Source organism: Cyanistes caeruleus, chromosome 15, assembly GCF_971803275.1.
Source record: "Cyanistes caeruleus chromosome 15, bCyaCae1.hap1.1, whole genome shotgun sequence".
Taxonomy (NCBI): domain Eukaryota; kingdom Metazoa; phylum Chordata; class Aves; order Passeriformes; family Paridae; genus Cyanistes; species Cyanistes caeruleus.
Genome location: NC_141715.1, coordinates 11155157 through 11176843, shown reverse-complemented (window position 1 = coordinate 11176843; position 21687 = coordinate 11155157). Strand labels below are relative to the sequence as shown.

General features: G+C 38.8%; 1 protein-coding gene across 5 annotated transcripts in view; it reads left to right on the top strand.

Moving 5' to 3' along the window:
- The first annotated feature begins 283 nt into the window (after nt 1–283).
- The window catches only part of ATP10B (ATPase phospholipid transporting 10B (putative)), a 41297-nt gene continuing 19893 nt past the window's right edge, over nt 284–21687 (top strand). The window contains exons 1-9 of one of the 5 annotated variants that reach the window (XM_086851454.1): nt 7025–7176; nt 7953–8067; nt 9954–10158; nt 12792–12877; nt 15506–15612; nt 18106–18237; nt 18992–19119; nt 20251–20503; nt 21450–21685. In XM_086851454.1, coding sequence (XP_086707580.1) covers nt 12876–12877; nt 15506–15612; nt 18106–18237; nt 18992–19119; nt 20251–20503; nt 21450–21685 — 858 coding nt within the window. In that variant the 5' untranslated portion in view covers nt 7025–7176; nt 7953–8067; nt 9954–10158; nt 12792–12875. Of the gene's footprint in view, nt 865–7024; nt 7177–7952; nt 8068–9953; nt 10159–12791; nt 12878–15505; nt 15613–16856; nt 16997–18105; nt 18238–18991; nt 19120–20250; nt 20504–21449; nt 21686–21687 lie in introns of those variants that run through there. The other 4 variants (XM_086851455.1, XM_023936122.2, XM_086851453.1 and 1 more) reach the window with 4 other exon arrangements.

Below are 21687 nucleotides of genomic sequence, written 5' to 3'. Positions count from 1 at the left end.
GTGTGGGTTCTCAGCTTTGCCACTGCTCTGTGTTAAAGCAGAGGCACTTCATGAGAGCAGAGAGTTACTGCCAGGGAAATGGTCTAAACAGGGCCTCCAGGCATCTGCTGACAGGAAGAACAAAACATTCAAGATACTTTTGGCATACGTGAGGTGCAGCCGCCCCAGCAGGCTCCAGGACCTGGCGCAGCTGAGTCAGGATGATTCCTGTCCCTGGGTAGGTGCAGGTTGGAGTGGAAGAGACAGCCCTGGGCTTCGGACGTCTTAACTCTTCTCTCCGCCATTTGGGAGTTCATTTGGACTATTGAACTCTTCTAAATACATTGGTTTTCAACTTGAAGCTACTTTTTGAAAGAAAAACAAGATGTCAAGGAAAAATGTTTCAGGCAACTTCTCTACAATGATATGGAAAAAACATTTTTTCAAGGAAACCTGCTGCCAAAGTGGTGCTCCAGACATGGAAATCCAAAATGAGGAGCTGGAGAAGCGAGGAAAAGTAAGGAAAAGAAAGAAGAAAAATGAAAATAAACGTGTGATCGTCTCCAATTTGCCCTTTGGAAACAAGTGGAAGGACAATCCAAACAGATACTATGACTCCAATGAAGTTAAGACCACAAAATATACCATCTTAACTTTCTTCCCAAAAAACATCTATGAGCAGTTTCACCGCTTTGCCAATATTTATTTTGTGTTCATTGCACTGCTGAATTTTGTGCCAGTGGTGAATGCTTTCCAACCAGAGGTGTCTGTGATCCCAATTTGTGTTATAATGGCCATTACAGCCATTAAAGATGCTTGGGAGGACTTCCGGCGGTATAAACTAGACAAAGAAGTCAATCATATGGGATGCTACATTTACAGCAGGTAAGCTTTCTATAGCTTTTATTACCAAAAACATTGGCTCAAGATCTTTTATCAATGGTGAGGCTTTCTGTTTTAAAAAATTAATAAATAATTGCTGAAAAATCACAGTCATTAGGTGAAATAGGGAAAAGTCATGGCAACTATATATCACCTGGTATTTGTTCTCATACAGGGAAAGATATAGATAAATAGATATATAAATGTATAGATATATAGATTTGGGGTTTTTAAGCATTTTTGCACTGGGAAGTTAAGTTTGAGTTTCATTATATTGGTGCATCCATCAGCCTCTTAGACCTGCATTGCAGTGAAAATAGGTGTTTAAAGAGCTACAAGCAGCTGAATTTCTAAGACATTTTCAAAAGGGTTTAATTTTATTGATATAAGTTAGCACAGAACAAGATTTGTCATGGGACTTGTTTGTTTTCTCAGATGCCAAGAAATCACTTAAAAACCCGCCCTTTGAACTACATTTTATTTTATGCTCTACATTGTTGTCTAGCTTTCAATTATTTTTTCTTTCTTAGGCAGTATGTAAAATGAACCTGTAAAAACACAGTCTAGAAATGAAAGATATTAATATATGCCTCGGCTTAGTCACCTCTAAATGAATTAACTACATGTGCTTGGGCTCACTTCTTCAAAGGGTTTCATGACTTCTTGCTTTTAGGACATTCAGAAGATTGAAAATTATGTTTTATTGTATCAAAACTGTTCTCTCAACAAAGCAACAAATGACTTCTCCCTGATAAAATATCACATCTGGGAGTCAGAAGTGCAAAAGTTTCCATCTCCCTGAATGTTCCTGTCATCCCTCAAATTAATCCACGGTGCTTTATATAATATGTGCTTTAATGAGCAAGATCTTGCAGAACTCCAGCTTTTATCACATAGGGCTGTCATTTCTGTTTGTTTCTCCTGCATGTGTTTTCAGATTCTTATTTTTATGTCCTGCTGGTTAAACAGGAAAGCAATAGGTTTGCTTGTTCAGGGGCTAAACCTAGGTCCACATATAGATAATGATTTCTCCTAAAAAAAACCCTGCACTCCTCTCCTTGCCAACTTTTTTTAAAGAGCTGGCATTTTACAAGCTTCTAAATATGGTGGATTTAAGATCTCTTCCGTGGTGAAGAATGTCAGTAATTGTAGCTCTTTGGGTTGGGTGGCAAACTGCCTCTTCTGCCTGTCTTTGAAATTTCAGTCTGGTTGAATGTTCTAGCTTTTCCAGTGTTGCATTAGCCTATGAGGCAATGGATTATTTGTTTATTTTTGTTTATTTCTTAATATTTTTTAAAACCAGGACAGAATAAGAGGGGCAGTAGATGCTAATGAATAAATCTACATAGGGATCTTATTTATTTCCTCTTTACACACAGAAGCCATGTCAGTTTAGGTCTGAAAGCTTTTTACCATGGCAACATGAGAAGTAGGGAATACAGTAGAACTTGCTTTGTATACGGGAAAAATGTCCACCGTGGAATGATGACATATATTCAGATCTAGATTCAAGATTGTTATGCAGAAACATGAGACAAGCCTGCCTTAAAATTTGTTATTCCATCCCATAAAAAAGATTTCAATCTTGTCTAGGATCTTGTCTTTCACCAAAATTTTATGGCCCAAAAAGGTGATTTCAGGGAAAGGAAAATGAGAAGGGCTTCAGACTACAGCATTCATCCTGTCTGGAAAAACTGTGGGTAATAACCATCAGATGTGGGTAATTGCCATCAGATCTGTCACTACAGCTTATTATATTATGAATAATTTTAATCAGTCTTCTCTGGTGCTTTGGGAAGCTGATATTTCTTGTTCTTCTTGCTAGCTGCAAAGTCATGAAAGGACATGATGTCTTCTAATTTTCTTCCATAGGAATCATGAAAATAGGTAATTGTTTTACTAAAGGTGAAAGTATTTTTGGGACACTGCATATTTTGTTAATCTTGTGGCAGCAAAAAGTTATTTCTAATAGAATAACTGATTTCCATCTTGGATGAAATATTACTTTGATTTTAAGAGCTAATCTTGGAGTGCATGTTGTCTTTATTTCAGATTTTAATAAGGACTCTGGCAGCTGTTCCAAAAGAAATATAAAGGCAAACCAAACATTTCTAGGTGCTGAATGTTCTCCAGAACTTTCTTGAAGACCAGGGGAAATGCCTGGTAACTTTGCTTTCTTTCAGGACAGAGCAAGGGAAATTAAAATTAAATAGGCTGGCCTGTAAACATATTTATTCTAATTTTCTTTTCACAGAGATCAGCTGAAATGGGAATATAGTCTGCTGGTCAAATGAAAGAAAAGACACTTCCAGTAGTGTATTTAAAGAATATTTAATTGAAAAAAATGAGAGACAATTAAAAGGCATTAAAGTGTTTTGGGAAGATGCACTAACCTAGATGTTTTATTGAGGAGTTTATAGTTTTGGAAACAAAACTTTTGGAGTCATACTCTGTAGACAAACTTCTATTCTGTTGGAATGAATCACACACACCCAAAGAAGAGAACAAAAATTGAATTGCAGATGGTACAGACCTATGTTTAAATGCCTGCTTTCTCATGGTGTTCTTTAAAATATATTTTGTCTACTTTAAAATTTTCCAAGCAAGGTGAACTTCCATTACCACAAAATGCCAAAGCATTTTCTATGATACTATACTTTATTATCCCCCTTCAATTGCATTTAAATTTCTCAAGTGACCTGATTTCATGGAACCCTAATTAGTTAGACTCCATCCATAAGAGTTAATTATAACCTTCAAATAGGTGTGATTTTTATCATATTCATTTAGTTGTACCCAGATGTGGATGAGGGTCTGTAGTGACACAGAGTCCCCAGGCAGGTGCAAAGGAGCACTTCATTGGAAAAACCAGGCCTTTTTAGGAAGTTAGGCCTTTATCAGTTACATAGTTTTAAATCATAACAAACATAATTCAACCAACCACCATACACCACAATGTGAGTACGTGATGGTTATAGAACTTGTTTTTCTACCTCTAATTCACATGAGTCATTTTTCCATAGTCCTCTTCTACTTAGCCATAGTAGCAGGCCTGAGCCATGATTTTACACATGTAACAAGGCCCTTATTTTATAAGGCTTTACCTATATGCAACACCCACTATTTAGTCAAGACTGGCACAGATTGTTCTTTTCATCTATCTTGTCACTCAGTCCCTCCAAACCTACCATGGTTATTTTTCTCTAAACTCTCTTCAGTTTGTCATTAACTTACTAACAGGGGCCAGCACTGAATGTGGTACACAAACCTGAAAGTGAATGTCAATGTAATAATTGCTAAAAGCTATTTTTCTTTGAAGTTCTATGAAGTTCAAGGAACTAATTGATATGTAATTGTTATATAGCTTGGCTGTGATATTATCCCAAATGTTATATCAAGTTCTGGAAATACTCCATAGCATCCTGACAGGTTTTTGCATCAATTTCACATTTTTAGAAGATTAAACCTATTTTTTCCTCAGTGTTTTAGTAGACACTAAGATACAAATGTAAGAGCTATGCACAGCTCAGTATGGCACAGCAGAAGCCACAAAAACATTATTTAAGCTATTAATATTTCTTAATTTTAAGAACCTAAATTCAGATATCTGAGACAGTGACTCAGAGAGACCTTCTTTTTATGCCTTGAATCATCTCATGGGCCTTTTGGAGAAGTAGGTAAGCCAACAGGCATCCTAAATGAGGTAGCCTGATTACTCTGTCCACAGAAATGGTAATTTCTGTGGCCTGTGTAAGGCTTTTAGGTTCAGTGGTTTTCAGGTAATTCCTACAAGCATCAATCTTCTCCTCCTCCTCTCTAAGTCCATTGATGTCTGTGGTACAAAAAATTTAGGCTAGCCTTCTCTCTGGCTCTGACTCTTTGTCTGCTTAGTGTAAGGTTTTAGAACATTTAAAGATTTTTGCATCAGCACTAACTGTGGGTTAACCCTAGAGCAGTGGTATAGAAAGAAGGAAAAAGCAAAGTGCTCATAACTGTGCTGCATGAAATCAGAACTGCCAGCAGCTGAAAAACTGAAAGTGGTTTAATCTAAACCCACTGTTTTGAAAAAGAATTAAAATTTTTCAGTCGATTGAAGTATTGTAATTCTGTGCTGCAATTTTCTCTTTGACATCAATGGCAATTTGCTTTACTACAGGTGAGGGTACTTTATGTTTTCTATGGGAAGCTGGGCAGCAAAGGCAAAGGCTGCCCTTCTGTCTGAACCCCCTTCAAATGCTCTGTTCAGCTGGATTACTGAACAGAGGAGAGATTGTACCTCCTGTGGATGCTCCCATGTCTGGGGTAGTGCCTGGGACTGGCCAGGGATGCAGTGACCAACAGAGGTATGGGGCATCTGCAGGAAAACAAAGAAAAGGGTAGGGGACATGCTTGAAAACAGGAATTGACTTACTATCAGATCTCAGAGTTTAAAGGAAAATAATTTTTCTCTGGACTTGGAAATATCATTCTCTGGACTTGGAAATATTATATGCAAGTCATTCAGCACAAGGTGAACCTGAGAGTTTGTAAAGTAGAAAGCAGGATGATGTTGGTGCTGCTGAGCTGATGTGCTGACACAAAAACCCCCTCCCACTGTGGGATGGGATCATGGCAGGAGCCAGTGACAAACCCACAAGCACACTATGGCACCTGCCCATGCTCAGGCAGTATCTGCAGCTCAAGAACATTATCAGCTAATTGTGCTGTACTCTGACCTATGAACAGTTTTCAGAATCAGTTCCTGTCTGATCTAGTGCCTTGCTTGAGTCCTAAATCTGCTCCTTTGTTGTCAGGTTTTTTTTGTTTTGTGGCAGTAGCTCCTAATGGTGAGGTGATGGACATGAAGTGATCTTTGAAGATATTTTGTGAGGGGTTTGCATATAAAAGCTGATATAATCTTTGATAGCATAAAACTGTGCAAGATTTTTATTTGCAAAAATAGACTGTCAAGGGTAAGCAGCTGTGTGATTTAACCTGTTCCCCATGTAGAACCAGGACCCCAGAATACTGTTGTTTTGTGTAAAATAGATGGTGCTTGGAGGTCATTTCCAAATACAGCATTCTAGCAAATTTACATACAACAAAATATAAATATGTATGTTTCTCTATTGATGACGCTGATAACTTTTTCTAGGAGCCATGACCTGGTGAAAATTTGGGGTGGTATAGTGCAGACCAAACAATATCTTTATTTTGAACTGCAAAGGATCCTGAGATGGAGCTAGCAGTAATTCTACAGAATAAGATTCACTGGACTAATTGAATGATAAAATGTTTCTAGATGACAAAGATTTCTGAAGATCTCTCTCTAAGAAAATCTAGGAGACACACATGCTGTGGAGTGCACATGATAAATTACTTTTATTTAATCTTTTGTGTATTGTAGAGCAATAGTTTTTATTCCCCTCCATTCACCATGCATTTTGATCCAGTTTTTGCTTGAAATTTATCATTATTGAATCCAACAAAGTGAAATCAAATTGTTGACACAAAATCAATAATTTATTCAAGTTTCCCCATGATCTCCAACTGCAGCAGGACTCTTATGGCCCTTTTTTTTCCCCTAGAAATGACTTCATAAAATCTGTTTAGTTCAGGCCTTCTGTTCAGATTTGATGAGTTCAATAGCAGTTCTGGCAGACGTCATTTTGATGAAAAGGCCTCTTTTCATTGGTAGTATCCTCTGATGGGCATCATCATGATATCTATTAGCAAGGGAACACTTTTTGAATGTGCTTTTGATGAATTGTCTGGCAAAAGAGAAAATGGACTGAGGAACTTTTATCTTACATCTTGTCTTCAATGTGCCACAGCCTTGATACCATATGCTATAAGAATCAAGTATCCAGATTCCTGCCAGTTGAAAATCACCACATTGTCTGGTTCTTCAAATAAGAATATTTCAGCCCCATTCGATATCTCCTCATTCTCCTTCCATCCAAGGCTTGACTCTTTCTTCACTGACCTTGGTGTTTTCATGTTGTCTTTCTATGTGTCATCACTCTGTCCTTTAGTCTCCCTGGAGAGAGGAACAAGGTCTGCAGGTCTCATCTGTGTAGTGAAAGGGTTCAATCTTGCCAGGCCTGCAGATGGTGGAAGGCAGTGGTTGCCACAGCCATGATGATGGATTTCAGGCCGTGCTGGGCCCTCCATCCCCTGCCCAGGAGCTGCTGGGCTCCGGCCTGGCCTCCCCCAGGCCGCACAGGCCGCGGGGAGCGGTGCCAGCCCCACCGGAGCTCTGATACCTCTTGAGGCCAGAAGCAAAGAGGAGAGAGTTTCCAGCCTTGTGGTTTTTAAAATGTGGTACTCACAGAGGTGGATCTAATTTCTAAATGGTGCAAAATGTTGTCAGCTCTCAGAACTAGCCAGCTATTGGCCTGTGCTAGGCACAGGGAAGCTCCCAATAGCTCCTCTTAGAGAAATCACTTCTGTGGGTGGTTTCTTACTTCTTTCCCTAAACATCAATCAATGTGAAACCACCACAGTATGTTTCTCATCAGATCATCTTGGGTTTATTAAACTCCTCTGTTTATTTAGCAACTAGAGCTTGTGCTATTAACTTTAATAATTGAACAGAAAATGGGCAGTGTTCCCAGTTACAGGGATTGCTGAAAATAAACTGTTTCATCTGAAAAATCTTGTTAGACAACTAGGAGAGTGCTGCCATGGGGTGCACCAGTTTCATCCTGAAGTACTTAAATTTCTTTCATTCGCTGGCAATTTCCTACAAAGTTATAGAAAAGCTTTGTACTATAGCAAAGTTTTAATCTTACGGATCCAGATGAAGAGTTTTCTTCAGGAGCAGAAAATGTGCATTCTTTGAAAACTCATTGGGATAGAGTGACAGTTCACCTGAATGCAGGTTTGGGATTCTAGCAGTCCCTGAACTGTAGTCCCTGTGCTGAGTAAGGCTTTTCCTCTGGTCTGAAAGAAGACATTTGGCTTTTCTGACTCACTGTCTCCTCTGTAATTAGTGACTGGGTAGAGCCCTGAAGCTTTACGTGTGATGTAGGTTTCATAAGGAGTTACTGAAAAAAAATTACAAATCCATTATTTCTGTGGATTATTTGGGCTAATCTGGTTTCTTTCAGCTGATGTTGAACAGAGCCAGCTGGACAAGGTCCTTCTATAGCATTTTATGAGTGGACAAAATCAGAATTATGCTCTGTAAACTTCTGAATTGTGCAAGAGTTGACGTACAGAGAGGTAGGATTGCCCTGCAGAAACCACAGTAAACATTAAATGCAAACTATAAATGGCATCCAAATGTCTAGGATGGCATCTATTTCCTCTAAACTGATCTTGTGCTCTTTCTTTCATGTTTTAAACAAACAAATTAAGAAGTCCTGTTCAGAGGGTGCTTGCCGTGTAAAGGATTGGTAGTTACGTAATTCATTTGTTATATTAACTTAGTATCTGCTTTGTAGAGGATTAAATACTCAGCATACGCTTGCTAAAATACTTTTCAAATAGAAATTTAGCTAGTTGTTTGGTTTTTTTTAATGCATAGCAACACCTAATTAACTTACAGCAAACCTCTGTTCTTCAGTGTGGTCTTTAATGTCTTTTGCTGTGCAAAAGAAAAAGGACATGCAGGTAAGTAGAGTCAGACAAAATACAAAGAATGAAAAATTCAGGAAAGAAAAATTCATGTAAGATGAAAAGATATTACTACAACCCCATCATTTAGTAAGTGCTTCAAAAGCATCAGTAAAGGGATTCAGATAATTAGGCTGGGAGGGTCTTTTTTTTTTTTTTTTGACTAAAAAGTGTGTACCACGGGGAAATGGGCAGAATTTAACTTCTTGCATAACCTGTACAGGTAACTGTTAGTAGATGTTTTGCAGATAAGGGCACAAGCCAAGTGTGATGGTTTGCCTGGCAGCACTGTGGCTGGCTCTGCTTTGCAGAAAGTAGGTTATCAGGAAGCAGCCCTGCTGTGTTTTTAAAGACATTTGGCCTGGCTGTGAAGCAGTGCTTGGATGTGTGCTTTGAACTGCAGCAAAACACTTTATCTCTTCTATCACTGTTCCCCTTCTCATGATATAAACACTTCAATGAAAGATAGTATTCTCTGTGCAATAGATGAGGGTGATTAAAAACTTTACCAAAAATGAGACTCTGAGTCATTACAAAAGAACTTTTATTGTCTGTCTGGTAAAGTATCATTTTCCCTTTCAAAGAGAAAGGCATAAGATGATTCAGTTATTCATACTGAAAAAATACTTTCCTCTCAAGGAGTTAGAGGAAACAAGCCATTGTTGCACTGCATTTTCCCCATTAACTAATTTTAAAGCTTATTGTGTAGTTTCTGGTCTGCTTATATGGTTAAGAGCTGTTGAAGTGTTAATTACTGAAAATGCAGTGTCAAAAAAGTCTGCTATTTGCTGAACTTAGTTTGTTGATGGAATGGTAATTTCTTTTCCTTGAACCCCATGGGCTCTTTTCCTTTTCCTTTTTTTTTTTTTTTTTTTTATTTTTTTGTTATTTAGAAGTTCTTTGTTTCTCACTTTGACTTTTCCATTAAACTTGGGCACTGTTTGTATTTTTTTTTTTTCCTGCTTAATACTAAGAGATCATTTGTTAGCTCTTCTACCTTTTGAAGTTGTTACTTTTTACTAAACTCAAGATTTGTAACTACCCCTTGAGAGTTACAAACTGAAAAGACCTAAAGCAAGTGTGGCTGAGGTATCAATTTGCTTCTTTCAGGATCTATATGCTGATGTTGGAAAGTATCTAGGAAACAGTCAAAAACAATAATCTAAACTTCTCCAATAAGATACTCAAAAATACCTCTGTTAGTCTGAACTGCCTTCTATATTTTGCTGTGTAGATTATAGGACTAGTGCTAGAATAAAAGAGAACTGCTGTAAATTTTTTATTCCATGTAAAAATTTACTTTGTAAGTGACGTATGGTGAAAAGAGGTGTTGTGGAAGTGTCTGAATCATTAATTTCCAGCTTCTGTGCTGTGTCCTTTAAAAAAGGTCAGTGTGCCCCTATCCCCTATTTTCTGTTTTTGAAGCCCCAGAACCCAGAAGTCCTGCCTTTGTAATGTCACTCATCACCCATTATACACTTTTACTGCAACAGGGAGGAACATGCTTACGTGGAGAAGTGCTGGAAAGATGTCAGAGTTGGGGACTTTGTGCAGCTGCAGTGTAACGAAATCATCCCAGCAGATATCCTGCTGCTCTACTCCTCTGATCAGAATGGGATCTGCCACCTGGAAACTGCTAACCTCGATGGGGAGACCAACCTCAAACAGCGCCAGGTTGTGAAGGGGCTCAGCAGCCAGGTGAGTCTGAAAAAGCAGCCCAAGGGTACATTTGTCTCTAGCTATGGACATTGTGCCACAGCAAAGCCACTGTACCGAGGGATTTATTTCTGCATGGCAATTGGAAGAAAGCTCATGGTCCCCTGCCAAAGCACCCGTGGGTTTCCTTATGGATTCTGTGTCTCTGTTGCAGCTGGCATTCTGCACTCAGTTCGTGGGCAGGTGGAGGTGTGGTAGCTCAATGGGGAGCTGCTAAAGCACCCTGGTGTGGAGGCAGGTCAGCCTGCCAAAGCTTTCCCATGGAAAAGAGTGCCCTGAGGAAGCTGTGATAAGCTTATCTCAACCCTTTCCTGGAGAAATACCCCTTAGATGGGACCATCCTCTCTTGTCATGGTGACTATCCCACCATGCTTTGGTGACTGTGCTGATCCTCTGTAACCCATTGACTCTCCCCCCGGGTACAACCCTGGCCTTCCCCTACAAAAATCCAGCTTCTGCTCAGTTTCAGCAGGGAGCTGCCATCCCTGGCACCCCTTCACAGAGCTGCTGGACAGTAAAGGTTATATCTCTGGAATTGCCACACGACGTTCCTGTCTCTCTATCTCTGAGTCGGCTCGGGATAACCTCGCAAGCTGAGCTGAAAATTACTGGGTGGAAACCACTTGAAGCTACAGGGTGCCCCTTGCTGAGGTTCCCTGGTGGCCATAGATTGCCAGAGACCCCCAAAGGCTGTCTTTTGCGGGACCACTCTCTCTGGGAAGGTCATGGCTCCCTGGACCAGGTCAATGGACCCGGCCTGGCTACCACACCCTGGGTTGCAAAAATTTAAAGAATGGAATCCTATGTAGGAGTACATTGAGCAGTTTAATAGGAACTCAAGGAAAATTAAATTTTTTAAAAAAAGTTATATGTTTGACATCAGTTTGTGATTAGGTTTGAATTCTTAAAATCACTGTTTCTTTTTCATAGACAGTATAGCTTCCTTTTCACACTTTAGTGCTATATTTGCATGGCTCATGTTGTATAAACCTGAAGTAAACTAGAAAATATGTCTTAAGGAGAGTTGTTACATTTTCAATTATCTTTAAAAACACAGCAGGGCAGTTTTTCAAATAACCCAGAACAAGTTTAGGGAATGGTAGCTTGTGAGGAGGAAAACTTTGTTCCATTGGAATCACTCCAGCAGACAGGAAATAAAACCTCACAGATAATTCTAGGAATTACATTAATTTATTTAGCAATCAGTACCAGTGCCACTAGGAAGATCTTTTGGGGTTATTAGTGTGTAGGACACAGCTGCCAGGGAGCAAGCCAACATTAAGTAAAAGCACACCATTTCCATGGCCAGTTGAGATCAGGTGCTGTACTCTAGTGTTATTTGCTTCTTGTTCAAATGGAAATCACTTTGCAAAAACAATTAAGGGCTTTTTCATATTGTGGATGTCATAACACATCAGCACAGGCCTTTTCCAGTGTCCTCCAGTGACAATTAGGGAGAGGTTTTGTTCCTGAGAAACATTGGAAATTTTAATATGTAGAGATTTAGCAGAAAAACAGTAAACTGGTTACTTAGCATTTTTTTAATGTTGCATTTTTGTCATGTAGTTCTAATTTACATTAGATTTTCTATCTGTTTTTCCTTTCAGAGGAGAACAGGGTGCTCTACCATAATACAAAAAGCAAACTTTTGCTCCAATTGTTTGTAATGTGAGGAAGCCTTCCATTATATCAGAAAATACCAATGAAATTATGCCCCAGACTGCCTATTCATGGTGATTTTCTTCAGGCTTTGAGTTGTTATTAAGACACACTGTATGCCTAGGAATGTCTGTACTTAAGAACTCCTGTCACATTAACAAAATGGAATGAAATTCTAGCTATGGTGACATCCAGTGCTCAGGAAGGTCAGAGCTGACAAAACTACCTGTATTGTGGTGTATTTACATAAACAGTGCACTGGATAAAAAACCCCAGTGTCATATCACATGTACAGATTTTAGTGGGCCAACTTCTTCCTTGTTCTTTGAGCTTTGCTTAGTGCTGTGATTTATGAACTGCATAAAACCCCCTCAGATGTAATTCTGTCTATAAAGTGACTCTTTAAACAGGGAGGAAATATATATGAGTTGGGGTTAGTTCTTCAGTTTAGGATGCAAGAAAGGTGGAGAGAGACTATTTACAAGAATATGGGGGGACAGGACAAGGTGGAATGGCTTCAAACTGACAGTGAGTAGGTTTAGATGGGATATTAGAAACAAATTCTTCCTTTGAGGGGTGTGAAGCTCTGGCATAGGTTGTCCAGAGCCCTGTGCCAGGGCTTCACCCCCCTAAAAGGGAAGAATTTCTTCCTAATACTTAATCTAAATCTACTATCTTTTTATATTCACTTTAAATGAAAATAGATGTTTTCATTAATTGGCATGTGTGATATCTTGTCCAATACACAGCATTTTCTTCATTTAATTTAACCAGTTGTTATTCCAAGAGGAGGAAATACGAAGCTTTGCTTCAGAATGAATGAGCTAAAATGTCTTTGTCTCTCCTTCTAGGGCAAGTGCTCCAGCCCTGGTGGTCTAAATTAAGCTTTTCTAGTGTTTAGCATTTCAAATACTCATTGGATTTGACACTCATTCTTGGTGTGTTTTCTCTTGTAGGATACTGTGTTTGAACCAGAATTTTTCCAAAACACCATCATCTGTGAAATTCCAAACAATGATCTCAATAAATTCAATGGTTATATGTAAGTACTTGTTATCCATAAATACATTTTGGGTCTGTACTTTGATATTACTCTTGGAGGAATTGGATGGAAGGAACATATTTTGAGGAAATTTATGGTTGTCACTATTAGCTATTCCCAGATTCAGAAGTCAATATAAAATGTAGACTTGGACTCTGTTTTGTGGCAAGGTAGAAGCAAGACTTGGCATTGCATTTGCAGTTGTTTCATACAAACTATTTTCAGAAAGCTTTAGCTCACTTCAAAACTTAGACATAAGCACATTTACATTTGATCTGATGATTAGACTAAGCTAGATCTTAGATAAATCCTTCCAATTGTTTAAAGGAGTCCAGCTGCATGGCTCTAGTTACTTAACATTTACATCCATGGGGAAAAGCTGTCCAAGATCTAATAAACAATACAGAGTTTCTTCTTATTAGAAAGGTAGGAAAATCAAACATGCATGCAAAATGCTATTGAACCAGTGCACTAGACAAGTATAAAAAAGTAAGGGTGGTGTCTTTTTTGTCTTCCTTCATTAAGTAATACTGGCACAGGCATAATAGCAAATTCAGCTGATTTAACCCCATTTATGAATTATAAGGCAAATTTCTATCATGGCTCATGACTTAAAATTCTCTTACCCTCCAACACAGAGCAGCCTTTCCCAAGGCCCTCTTCAGAGTGGTCATCAGTCCATACTTATTCCCACACCACAACAGAGAACTGTCCAAAATACCTACTGCCCCAGACCAAATGCATGGCCCATTATTATGCAAATAATTTAACTGCATGAATGTGCCAGCATCCATGCCCCACCTTTGCTAAGTTTACCAGTAGCTAAACTAGCAGTGAATGGCTCTGCAAGAAGCAGCAAGAGTGTTGTACTGGAGGAGCTGCAGCTGGATGGCTCTCTGACAGGGTAAGCAAGATAGCTCTCTCCCATTAGCACTGACTGTGTCTAATCTGGTTTTGAGGTTGTGTCCTGTAAGAATGGTGCTTCTAATAGCAATACCATTTCTTCTGTACTGCAGTATCTTACAAGGGAAAAAGAGGTCAAGTTTGTATTGATTGCTGGCTGTTGCTGTTGGCTTCAGGGACCACTGAATATAATCTAAATTGAAGCAATCTCTCCAATTAGCAAAGAGCACTGAGATTATAGAAACGTAGGAGATATGTCACAAGAAAACACACACAAATACACACCCTTAGGACCCAGGACTGGGATCAAAATATTCAATTCTCAACTGAAAGTCTGTAGCAGAAATATCTTTTGTGAATGCCTATTATCTCACTTGATGGAACATGGAATTAGCTGCCTCTCTCTCCCTTCTTCAGGGACAGAAGAAAGAATTTGCTGGGGAAAATTACTTGCTAAGAGTTAGTGGAGTCTCTATCTTTGGTCTGCTGAAATTTAAGTTATTTTGTAAACACAAATTACTTGGAGCAGACTACCTTTTTCTCCAAGATCCCTTAATAAATTATTGAGGGTCTATTGCCTTGCTATAAAATAGCAGGAGTACTCTCTGTTAAAAATTATAAGTAACTTAGTGAAATCCATCTGAAATGCCCAATCACTGAAAATTTTGTTTAAGGGGATTCAAGAAGACCTCTGTTAAGTAAGTTCCCCAAGGCTGAATTTAGATTCCAAGAAAAATTTCTGGCCAGATTTCTAGCATTATGTTTTTACAATTCCACCAGCTTTAGGTTGCTGGCACTTAAACCTTTTCCCTCATCTAGTTTACATTATGTAATCAGATGCAGCTGTACTTAGACACAGGACTGTACTTAGCTCTGATATAACAGCTAGCCTTGCCCTTCATTTGAGAGATGAGACTATTTACTGGTAAATGAAATGCAAAATACCAAATAGAAAGTAGAAAGGGATGCTTATTCTAAGAAAAAAAAAATTCTTTTCCCACCCTGACTTTTACGTAACAAAACAAGACAAAGTGTCTGAAATAGAAGCTCTTTAGCAAAGGTCTCAGGAGGAACCTACCAGTGTAAAATAAAAGCTGTGGGTAGGGGTAGGTGTGGGCCAGTAATTTTAAAGGCAAGTAACAAATTGCCTGCCTGATGGAGCACCAACCTTATGGTTTTCACCAGTTTGTTCTGCAAGCAGAAGGCTTTGGTATGTGATGGGGCATCTTTAGCCAGGATGAAAAGTCTTCTATCCAGGATGAGAATGAGGAAGAGCTCCTTAGCATGAGGACTGCTTGAGTGAACCGAGATTTCAGTTCAGATTTCATGTCTGACCGAGTGACAGAGGCTTTTGCAGGGTGTAGATGTATTCATCTGAACCTCTGCTCATCTTTCTAAAACAAATTTGTCTGTAAGAAGTTGCAAAATGATTCTTGTTTCTTTCTTAAGATATTGAATATGCCAGATAAGGTTCCAAGTGAAAGCCAAACTTGCTTTGTATTGGCATCACGACACACGCTGTGCAAGCAGTCTTTAAAAGAAAGACTTGGACTTATATTTAACTTTTTGCTGGAGTTTTCCTTGAAACTAAGGGAAATAAAAGCAAAATATGGCCTACAAAATTACTTGATTTCAACTTGAAGCAGACATGCACACAAAAATTTTCTTTAACACTCCATCTAGAACAGAAAAATTAATTGCTCTATTTGATTATATTTCTTCTAGGGAGCAGCCAAACCATGAACAGGTAGGTTTCAACATTGAAAACCTCTTGCTTCGTGGATGTACAATCAGAAATACTGAGGCCGCAATAGGGATTGTTATATATGCAGGTAAGATGTACTTTTTATTTAGGTAAACTGAGATTTTCCCTGTAAATATCCTTAAAAAAATAAGTACAGTCTAATACTGCAAAATAATTTGGCATTTTTGTTTTAAAAACTGGTAGTGCACAGAAAAAGTATATAACTTTTTCTTTTAAGGGAAGGTATTACTCATGTATCTCCAAAGCCAGCAAGTCTTGCACGGGGTCTTTGGCAAGTGACAGGATCCTTGTGCATGTCAAATATCTTGTAAAAATATGCAGACAAGTAAAAAATTGCTCAGGTGTATTTAACCCTCAGCTCTGGCTCTACTACTAATTCCATCTGTCATAAAATCTACACAGCTGCCCTAAGGGAGGTGTCATTGGCTCCTCAGTGTAGAAAATGGAGCAGCTGAAGATCTAATTAGAAAAAAAAAAAGTTACCTATGAATTTCATTCATCCATTCAGTCTGTGCCCGTGCTAGCATGCAGGAGGCAGTAAGGCAGCAGCAGGAGGTGACAGAAAAGGCAGCAGCAGCACAGGTTTGTGCTGACATAGACACAGTGTGTCTGTGCAACCATGAACACCATGCAGGAGACACATGGACAAAGAAAGATGCTGTTGGTGCCCAGATCAAATGCAGCAGTGGGCTAATTCATTTGTTTCTTGGCATCTTTCACCTTTGGAGTGTTACCACTGCTTTTACACAGTGAGCATGATTTATCATTGTCTTTGACAGCTGTGCTCTCTTCTGCATCAGATAGAGTGTATCAGCTACCCTCCTCTTTGTAGATTAAATAAAAGTCAATTCAAACACAACAATTAATCCCATTAGCTATTATTATCTTTCCAGTAGAGTTACATTAACTGTTTTATGTCTAATCAGCAGCAAAGGGTTCAGCCACCTAAGAGAAAAGAGAAGTCAAACCTTTACAAGAGTTATTTAGCTTAGATTAATCTCCACAGCCCAGAACAATTTACCTGACAACAGACAGTCTATTTCACTACTACACAACTGAATTCTACATGTCCCATGTTTCCAAGGTAGCTTTGCCTTTGTAGATCTTCCATCATATATCTGTGAACACCACATGCAAGGGTGGTGCCCACCAGGCAGAGGAGGAGAGCCAGAGCTGAAGGTTAAATACACCTGAGCAATTTTTTACTCAGCAACCTTTTTTTTTTAAGTAGCTACGGTATAAAAATCTCAGTAGGGATCATTACTGATATAATTGGAGTAATTTATCTTCCCTTCTCCTGTTGCAGTTCCTAATTTTCTTCTGTTTAGTTCAGATTTTCCTTGACCACCAGCACAGATCCTAATATGGATCTCCATTTATGTTGCTTAAGCTGGCAATAGCAAAGGTTGGAGTTCTAAAGTTGTTCCCAAGACATGGTGGTTTTCATATGAGTAGGTCTTCAAATCAATTTTCAACTGAGTTCCTACTGTTAATGTCAGCATAAAAGTTTGGGGTTTTTTCCTAAAATTAGACTGGCTTCAGTCAGTATTAGCTTCATTTCTAGCATTCTTTGACATTGATTATACTCTGGCTTTTAATCATGGTCTGTGACCTTTTCTGAGCAATCAAGATCAGACACATAATAAGATGGCACACCTTCCATTTTTATGACTCTATTACTCCTCAAACATTCTTTCTAATGGAAGACTCTGTGAAGAGTACAGCCACCACTTAGTGCGATTGCTTGATCTGTGAGTTCTCATCTGACCTGATGATAGTTATACTTTTCATGGCTACCCAAATTGTTCTACACAAAGCAATAGTGTACTAAAACACAAAAGTCTCATTACAGAGTGACAGCCAATGTTGTTTTCTCATTGTGATTGGGACAGGAGTAAGAATTACATGCTTTTCATATACCAAAGTACCAGAAAGAAGTTTTAGATGAGCCCATGAGTGACAAGGTACCATTGGGGTGGTAGGTGAGGTGCTGTGATTCACAGCATAGGAATGTGTGAGGATCAGAGAGAACAAGCAGTTTATTCCTCATATTTCTGATTTTCTGTTCCTTACAAGGTGATAACTTGTTACAGAAGTGTCCTTTTCCTGATGATCACCTGAAGTGGAAGGGAATGGTAGATATTTGGAAAGAAGCTCATCACAATTTCATCCTGAAAAAAATTCATCAACACTTCCTTGAGGATTTTCTGGGAGGAATTATAGGGCTTTGGTTTGTTTAATTTCAATATAAAGCATTCCATTATGCCTGACATAAAAGAGTGAGGAATAAGATTCACACAACTGTTGGAGGAACAGAAATGCAAATAGCAGTGCCCTCCCCTTCAGTGTAGCTTGGTGGTTAAGAGATTTTAAGGGGTTTTTGGTACACTCCAAGATTTAGACTCTGATGTATTCAGTCAGATAGGAAGATGGACAAGAAAAGTTCTGAATGCCAGCATTAGTCATCCTGCTCTCATTTGGAGAGAGAATACTTTCTAAAAAAACTAACTAAAATACAAAATATTACATAAACATGATAATATTAATTTGTGTTTTGAAGGTCACGAAACAAAGGCCATGCTAAATAACAGCGGTCCTCGTTACAAGCGCAGCAGGATAGAGCAGCGGATGAATATGGATATTTTCTTATGTGTGGGACTCCTGTTTGTGATGTGCCTTGTTGGAGCTGTAGGTATGAAGCACTGACAAAAATCTTTTTTTCTAAATGGTGAATAAAATTGATGTTACAGACATGAGTGAGATCTACAGCTGAATACTGTTGGGGTCTTATGCTCCCTGGTGTTTCCAGTGGGTGAGTTAACGCCGCAGCGGCTGGGATGGCAGGAGTGCCGCAAGGTTCCCGAAGAAGCGTCCTGAGAAGGACGGCTTCCAGAGGCACAGGCACGTCCCTCTCCTGGCCTGGCGAGCGGTATCCAGCTCAGCAGCAGCTTCTCCCAGGCAAAGCAGGGAAGAAAGGACTGGAGCTCTGGCTGGAGCTCTTTCTCCACAGAGAAATCAGCCTTTATTAGAGCAGGGCACTCTGTGAAGGGAGCCAGCACAGATGCTCTCTGAACTGGGGAAAAACCAGGATAGACACAGGAAGGTGAGGGGCAGGGAGAAACCAGTAACCAATGGGATGTAGGCACAGGGGTGGAGAGTAAAGGGAAGAACCAATGGTGGACCAGGGATTAACATTGGGTTGCAAAGGTCTCTGGGGGAGAAATTTTGCTCTCCATAACATCGTGGTCTGTGGATCATGGGTAAGTTCTCCAAGGGAGATCAGCAAGCTGCTTGTTGGCCGGTTCTTTGGCCTCCACAAGTTAAAATGGCAAATTTGAACAATTCAGATGAAGAAAACATAGCTATAAATGTTTCAGATAAGATTCCTCTCCACCATGGTATAATACATGTAAAGCAATAGACAAATTCGTGTCTCATTCCTACAGGGCATGGCATTTGGACAGGAAACTTTTGGGAGCATCCACCTTATGATGTTCCAGATAGGAATGGCAATTTTGTGTCTCCAGTTCTTGCCGGTTTCTACATGTTCCTGACAATGATAATCCTGTTGCAGGTAAAAGACAAAAACCTCTCTGTTACCTCCAAGGAAGAACTACTCAAAATTGAGTATAATCACTAATGAATAATCATTATCAACTAATAGCTGTGCCGTACCTTCTTAATCCTATTTAAAAATATTGCTGGGAGTGTTTCAAATTATCCAAGTGAAATAATGTTTCTTTTCTCTTTTTTTTTTTTTCTTTTTAACTGCAGATTTTCTTCTTGCTATTGAAATCCCACAAGGATATAGATAGGAAACATATGTATAATATTTTAAACTCAGAATAACTAGCAGATACAATAAAGAAGATATTTACATCCAAATATCAACTTTTTTTTTTTTTTTTCTGCCTATATCCAGAATTCCAAAATAAGAAGGCCACTTAATGTCTCAGAAAAACAGTGAAACAAAAATTTCCAATTTGCCAGTGGGGAATAATAACTAGGTATGGTTCATCTGGTTTAGGAAATAAGCTAAATTAGAAGTAGGATGCTTGTATATCTGAGTGTGATTTAGCCTAATTGGGAAAGAATATTTTATTGTGTGAGGAAAAAAAGTTACATTTACTTTTCAGATTTCTTGAGATCAGCCCTGAGATTTAAGTGGACAGAATAATATGAACAAAATCTGAATAAAATTTTCAGAACTGTTCAGAGATTCCTTGGGGGATTATTCATTACTGAAACAGAATATTTGTGCATCTTAAGAATTCAGTATTATTTCAGGGCAATGAAGCTTGTAGGTGGGAAATATTGTGTGCAAAGTAATGGTTTGTGAAACTTTCCTGCACTGAGAGTTAGTCTGGGCTAGTCAATCCTTTCAGAGTTTCAGAAAGGTAAGAGCAAGCATGATCCTATGTCCAGAAAATGTGCCTTCTAAGGACATCCTCTGGAAGACCCACCAAAGAATTTAGGATTCTTTGAACTCTAGGAATTTAGTTTTAAGCTTGCCACTACTTATCCCCGTTTCTCCACTGCTATTGTGCACAGGATTTTTCCCTGAATTTTTACTCATCAGTCCTACATTATGACTTTTGGAAGAACTATTTCTTTGGAAATCATTAGTATACCTGTGCCAGGACATTACTGGTAGAAAGCAGTGAAATTTATCTCACCCTCACTGAGAATTTAAATTTTCTTTCAGATTTTAATCCCCATATCTCTTTATGTGTCAATTGAGTTGGTCAAACTGGGCCAAGTGTTTTTAATTCACAATGACATTGACCTGTATGATGAAGAAGCAGACTTGCCCATCCAGTGCCGTACCCTCACTATCACTGAAGACCTTGGACAAATCCAGTATATCTTCTCAGACAAAACTGGGACACTAACAGAAAACAAAATGGTATTTCGACGCTGTACTGTTGATGGAATTGAGTTTTCCCATCAGGAGAATGGTGAGAGACACATTTTTATACTTGGTTTTTTTTTTTGTCTGAGCAATTAAATGTTATTAATTTAAATATTAATACCTAAACATAAAATACCTAAACATGAGCCCTCTGATTGAAAGTAGAAGTTTTTTTTGAATAGTCATTATTTTGTGAGGGACAGCTGTTACCAAGATTCACAAAAGTGAAGACGTTCTAAATTATTCAGAAGTCAGATGGGAAAGGTTTTCCAGATCCCTCTGCAGGCACCTCCAGGATTTGCCCTGCATTCAAAGAACATGCAAAGGCAACATTTTCTCCCTCATTTTTAAATGAACACCAGACAAACTTTTATAAGCTCACAAACTGATATTAGTTAATATTTAAACTCAGTGCGTCCAAAAGTAATTATTTCTGTGAATATGTAAATGTACACTTCTGTGTGGTATGAAAAATACAGGCACTCTCTTCCTGGAGTGGATCCTGGCTGCAGTCTGGATCTGAAGGGTCTTGGCACTTGGTGCTCTGAATTCATGGTGTTGACTCAGGCCCCTTCATCATTATTTCCCTGCTCTATGTAGAGGGAAGGATCCTGTTAAGCTGGAAAGCAGCTGCCAAAAACATGTTTGTGTTCTGTGACTGAAAACATTAGGAAATTTTTGAATTACCATATTTCACTCTCCTGTTCCTACTGCAAAATTCAGCTGAAGAGAAAAACATTAAGAGAAGCCCATAAAAGTGACTGATCACTTTGAAAATACATGTTTATTTTCTTACAATAATAACAGTGGCAATTGCCAGAAACTGCTATGAACAGTGAATTTTTTCTGGTGATGGCTTTTGAAATGTTTTGGCTTTGGTTTAGTTTGTTTTAGGTTTTTTAACTGATCAATGGATTTCTCCCAAACAATGAAAAAAAAAACCAAAAACAAAAAAACAGAATCAGAGGTAAGATTTCATTTTTCTTTTAAAGACAGGCGACTGAAAATACAGAAAGAGTTGGATTTCGACAATGAGGATTTTGCAAAACTGCAACGTTTCACTCTTCCCCCCATGAATCCTGAGAGACCAGCCACTTTCAAGCACAATACCATGAGACCTTTGAGGAGGTGCCAGAGCGACCGGGCACGTTTCAAAGGGCACACAAGGAACAGGTCAGCCGGTCGACGCGACAGCATCCAGTCTCAAGTGGCGTTCAGCAGCCCCATTGT